This window comes from Fukomys damarensis, unplaced genomic scaffold (assembly GCF_012274545.1).
Source record: "Fukomys damarensis isolate Sample0158 unplaced genomic scaffold, DMR_v1.0_HiC HiC_scaffold_29, whole genome shotgun sequence".
In the NCBI taxonomy this organism is placed as follows: Eukaryota; Metazoa; Chordata; class Mammalia; order Rodentia; family Bathyergidae; genus Fukomys; species Fukomys damarensis.
The window spans coordinates 17,626,644-17,632,680 of NW_022900941.1; the positions used below are offsets into that span (position 1 = coordinate 17,626,644).

Here is a 6,037-nt window from a genome sequence, read left to right on the forward strand (position 1 = left end):
TTTGTTTTTGTTTTGTTTTGTTTTGCTTTGCTTTTTGAGACAGGGTCTCACTATGTAGTTGTGACTAACCTGGAACTCACTATGTAGCCCAGGCTGGTCTCAAACTCACAGCAATCCTCCTGCCTCAGCCTCCTGAGTGCTGGAATTACAGGCATGTGCCACAACTCCCAGCATCAGCCTCTCTGTTTTAAGACTAGAGACTCTCTTGATCTGTCAAGCCTAGCTTACGTTTTGGTTATTTACTAGTTGTGCCTTTAAAACAAAAGTATAGTTTATCATGTCATCTGTCCATTAAAATTTTAATAAAATGTATTCTTGGATACAAAATCAAGTCTTGAAATTTACTTGAAAAGAATTAAAGAATATAATTCAGACCTTGGTAAAGTACCTTAAATATTTGTACATAGTTAAAGCTACCCAATATATGGTTCTTTTCTGAGCTTTTATCCCACTGTTTATTGGTACATTTAAAGCAAACAGTACAGTTACATTTATCATTGGGATCTTGTACCTTTACATGATATATCTTGGTTCTTGCTTTTTCCTCATACGAAACTATCTATATAAAAATTACTTTTAAACATTACTTCTTGGGCTGGGCATTTAGCAGAGTGGTTCTGCCTCCTGCCTTGCAAGTACAAGGTCCTGAGTTCGATCGTCAGTACCATCCAAAAAATAATTACTTCTTTGCCACATTGCACTCACCCTCCACTGGCAATTTCATTTCATAAGAGATCCGACAAGATCAGGCGCATTCAGGGTGGTATGGCCAGAACCATAAGAGATCTAATTCTTAGATAAGGTTTCCTTTTGAAAGGATGTTTTGCCATTTCTGGTCACATAAAATACAAAATTTAGATTCTCTTCTGTCATATTCCTAAATATTTGAAAACTATCACACCCTAGTTATCATTCCTTTTTCAATTTAGATATTCTTAGTTCTTTCACGTTGCCATTTTAGTTTTATAATCTGTTGATTTGATTGTCTCTTTTAGAACTGCATTATTTTTCATGTTTGGGACATTTTGTTGACAGGTCTTTTTTTTTTTTTTTTTTTTTTTTTTGGTACTGGGGATCAAACTCAGGTCCTTGTGCTTGCAAGGCAGGTGGCAGAACCACTGAGCTAAATCCCCAGTCCAAGACAGGTCATTTTAAATAAGTGTTTTATTTAAAATTTTAAACTTTCTCTCTTGTCCATTGTTTCTAGTGGTTTTTACAATCTTGTGGTTGCTCTCTACTTACAAAATATTTCAGAGCCAAGTCTTAAAATGGCATTTGGAACTTCCTGTTCTGTGATGATATTGAGGTATTACATATCTAGCCTTAGAACCTAGATTGTTTGATTATGGTGTGAGTGTGACATTTTCTTCCTCCCTCACACAATTTTTTTCCCTTGGGCCTGTACTTTCGAATAAAGCCTTTGTACCAAGCAGGAGTGCCCTGCCCCAGTGTCTTACTTTAGGCAGAGAGACCTGCAGTGCCCATTTAATGTAGTCTGTAATCCTATGATGTCACTGCCTTCTTTCATAACCAAAGCTCAGCAGGCATGTGCCTACAGCTTCGCTTATTCCCTGGATTTTCTGTGCCTTTTTTAGGTTACAAAAAGATATCTATGTCATGTTTGATCCTAGCTATTTCTTTTCAGATGTCTTATATTTGTCTACAGTGCTTTGTAATTAGGGCAGAGGTTATTTATCAAAGTGAGCTCTTTATAGCTCCCAGACCATTTGCACGTTACTGTGGCTGAACACTCACTTGATATCTGGGCCTTCCTAAAAATTCATATATATATTCTGACTAGCCAGATCTTACTTTGCTTTTCTAAGACACAGCACCCTAATATTGAATTCATTTTTAGGAGTCATTCATCTGATATTATGACTAAAGGATGAGTTTATACATTCAGTTAAACCTATTAATGACATTTAAATATCCTGCTGCTCAGCTAAATATCACTTGTTTATTCTTTTGCTATTCAGAGTGTAGTCTCCAGGCCAACAACATTAGCAACACCTGGGAGCTGATTTGAGATGGAGAAGAATATTGAATGTTCATTTGCATAGACTGCCTTGGTGGTGGTTCTTTAAGCTCTGTGCCCCTTAATGTAGGCCATAGATGGTATTAGATGACAGTATTAATTTTCATGATATTTAGTGAACTTAAACTAGGGTGCAATAAAGTTTTCAAATATTTAGGAATATGGCAGAAGAGAATCTAAATTTTGTATTTTATGTGTCTAGAAATGGCAAAACATCCTTTCAAAGGGAAGCCTTATCTAAGAATTAGATCTCCTACAAAATAAAATTACCAGTGGAGGGTGAGTGCACTGGAGCAAAGAAGTAATTTTTTGTTGTTGTTGTTGTTGTTCTGGGGGTCGAACTCGGGACCTCCAGAAGAACCTAAAGATGAATCTTCTTTTAGCTCATCATTAATACAATGCATTTTGTATGAGTGACTATTTGTCTTAAAATTCTAGTGAAATATTCAATACTAGCTTTAATTTTAGTTTATTTTCATTTAACTTATAGATGTGATCTCCCCAAAACTAGTTCTACACTTTTAGAAAGTTTATTACTTTTTCCCCCATGTTCAATTTCAGAAGTTTTTAGTAAAGATTTCTATTTTATAATAAAATTATAAAAGATATTTTGAAAGATCACTTTTCTTAATAGAATTCAATATTTCATTTCTTTAGTAATTTGCTTTATGGCATTGTTTTTTAAAATGTTCTTTGCTTGTTTGTTTTTGTTTTTGTTTTTGTAGCAGGGCCTTACTATTTTGCTCACACTGACCTTGAACTCATAATTCAAGGCATTCATTCTAAGCCTCTCTAGTTAGAACTACAGGTGCACACCACTGTGTCACATGTAAAGCTTTTTTTTTTTTAAGCCACACAGCCTTTTCATCAATAGAAAACATCTGTGGAAGTGATATATGAAAATCGTAGAATCCCTCGCGTACACAAATACGTGGACAAATTGTAGAGTGATTCTTTGGAGAGTTTACCCGTTTTTAAAAAACCAGGTCTAATATTTACCAGTGCTGTTCCTTACCTAGAGGGTCTTACTTCTTATTTTCTAAATTTTGCACCTTTTGGCCCTAATAACTTCAGTGACTTTTTTTTTCCTTATTAATGACTAAATTATGTACACTATTGTCTTAACACTATAAACTGAAAATCTATCATGAGTATTTTGCCCATTCCATAAGTTTGAAATTTTGATGTTGAATTTATTTAAACAAGGAACCAGCATTTACATGATACTGTCTTTGAATGTATTTCCCAGGGGTGTCCGTTAACTCCATCGCCTCCAGTTAGTATTGCTATTCGATTTACATATGTGCTTCAGGACTGGCAGCAATACTTTTGGCCTCAGCAACCTCCAGGTGAGAGAAGCTATAACTGCATTTCACTTAACTAATACAAATGGGAAAAGAAAATATATTCAGAAATTAAAATTTACTTAACAGCTTTTCAAGTGTTTTACATTATAAATATTTGTGATTCATTTAAAGTATAATATTTGCCTTAATTTTTTCACTTATAAGCTCTGTAGATTTTCTAAAGACATTATTACTCTGTTTTGACAATCTGTCTTTGAAAGCTAATTATTATTTATAAAATATTCATTGCTGTTTAACATTATGTGCTATAAATTACTAGAGTGAATGATTTTGGGTTTTTTTGGGGTTTTTTTGTTTTGTTTTGTTTTGTTTTTGAGAGAGGGTCTCACTATGTAGTTGAGACTGACCGAACTCACTGTTTAAAGTATAATATTTGCCTTAATTTTTTCACTTATAAGCTCTGTAGATTTTCTAAAGACATTATTACTCTGTTTTGACAATCTGTCTTTGAAAGCTAATTATTATTTATAAAATATTCATTGCTGTTTAACATTATGTGCTATAAATTACTAGAGTGAATGATTTTGGGTTTTTTTGGGGTTTTTTTGTTTTGTTTTGTTTTGTTTTTGAGAGAGGGTCTCACTATGTAGTTGAGACTGACCTGGAACTCACTGTGTAGCCCAGGCTGGTCTCCAACTCACAGCGATCCTCCTGCCTCAGCCTCCCGAGTGCTGGGATTACAGGCATGTGCCACCACACCTGGCCGCTAGAGTGAATGATTAAAATGTCTGTATTTAGAAGGTTTTTCTCTTTAACAATATAATAAAAGAAGCCACCCTTACAAGTAGAATAGACATGCAGAAAACCTTAGAGAGTAGAGCTTGAAGAGGGCTAAACAAACAGAAGAAAATTACTTATGTGTAGACACAAGGAAAACTATAAAATATTTTACTTTAACTTGCATTTATAATAATGAAATCAAAATTAGTTTGCCTGCTTAGCTATTGATGAACTAATTCATTCAGTAATCATTAATTATTAGCTTATAATAAGCCAGGCTGTGCAGACAACACAAGTATGAACAAGACATTAACTAAGGTTCTTGAAAAGTTCAGCCTGGTGGACATATACCCTAACTGAGGTTTTGATTTCAAAGTATTTTTTTAATCTATGATTGTAATTATATTCAATTATATTTAATAAGAAATTTAATAAAACTATAAATCATTATAAAGATTTTATTAGCTTGAAAACATTCTTCAGTTTTTTTTCCCCCCAAAGACATAAAGTGACATTCTTCACTGTTTTTGTTTCAAATAGGTGGCTATTTATAGGATTAAAGATAATTGGTAGACCAGAGATGATATTAAAATTAATATAAGCGCTGGGCATGGTGGTGCACACCTGTAATCCCAGCACTTAGGAGGCTGAGGCAGGAAGATCGCTATGAGTTCAAGGCCAGCCTGAACTGCATAGTAAGACCTTGTCTAAAAAAAAAAAACATAGAGGGCCAGACATTTAGCTCAGTGGTTCCGCAGCCTTCCTTGCAAGCTCGAGGACCCGAGTTTGATCCCCAGTACCAAAAATAAAAACTAAAATTAAAATTAAAAGATTTTTTAAAATAGAGAGAGAAAGAAAGAAAAAAAAATTATGGCCGGGGATTTAGCCCAGTGGTTCTCCCACCTGCCTTGCAAGTGCAAGGTCCTGAGTTTGATCCCTGGTACCAAAAAAAAAAGAAAAAAAATTATACGTGCTACTACTACTATTTTGTATAGTGCTGAACAATTCGAAAACTGGTGCACAGTTAAAGAACTGTATCAAAACTAGCAAAGGAAAATAAAAGCTAAACTTTAGAATAATACAGCTGAAAGACTCGCATATTTGTGTCAATAATTTACTTCTCAGACAATACCCCTGGACAGTTTATAATCAGATTCTAGTTAGATGCTTTAATTCCTACTTTCTTTTTCCTTTTATTCCAAAGCCATTCCATTATTAAGCAGTTTTGAAGATTTCCCAAGGTAGAAGTGGTGGAGGATCTCAGTGCAAGGCCCTGGATTCAGTGCCTAGCACCTTCCTCAAAAAATAAAAAACAACAAAAAAGACCCAGAAAGATTTCCTAAGGTTGTTGCGGTTTGTTGATGATCTAAGAAGCTCAAGGACCTAGGATCTTAGCATTTTAATTCTGATTGCCAGTAAGGTCTTTGTTAATGTCCCATTGCCAGTTTTTTTAAATGAGGATTAAAAATAACCTCTTTCAGTGGAATGAAGGCCATATAAATGCTTCACATTTTTTCATATAAAGGGAAAGGACTGATATGTAGGGTGAGCTAGATACTGCTTGGCATTTAATATCATATTATGTGTAATTCTTATTTTCCTATGAGATAGTAATTACTACATTAATTATCCTAATGTCAAATAGTCACCAAGTGATAAGGTTCATATTTATACTCTAGTCAGACTCTAAATTCCCTTGTACTTTTCATTCCACAGCATTGGTTTGCAACTTTTAATTCAGTTAAAACTTTAATACACTTATATTCTAGTAATAATCTTTAACTGAATGAACAGTTTGTGAAAATCCTTATTTTAAAATGTTAACTTCAGGGCCGGGGGGATTTAGCTCAGCTGTTTGGTGGCCTGCCTTGCAAGCGTAAAGACCTGAGTTCAATCCCCGGTACCAAAAAAA

The 6,037-nt window shown here is 34.3% G+C and overlaps 1 protein-coding gene across 3 annotated transcripts in view; it reads left to right on the plus strand.

The window, feature by feature from the left end:
* Nucleotides 1-6,037, plus strand: part of Rab3gap1 (RAB3 GTPase activating protein catalytic subunit 1) — a 112,194-nt gene that overhangs the window by 65,931 nt on the left and 40,226 nt on the right. For all 3 annotated transcript variants that reach the window (XM_010606185.3, XM_033757152.1, XM_010606186.3), the window contains exon 8: nt 3,288-3,387. In XM_010606185.3, the coding sequence (XP_010604487.1) occupies nt 3,288-3,387 (100 nt within the window). The remainder of the gene's footprint in view (nt 1-3,287; nt 3,388-6,037) is intronic.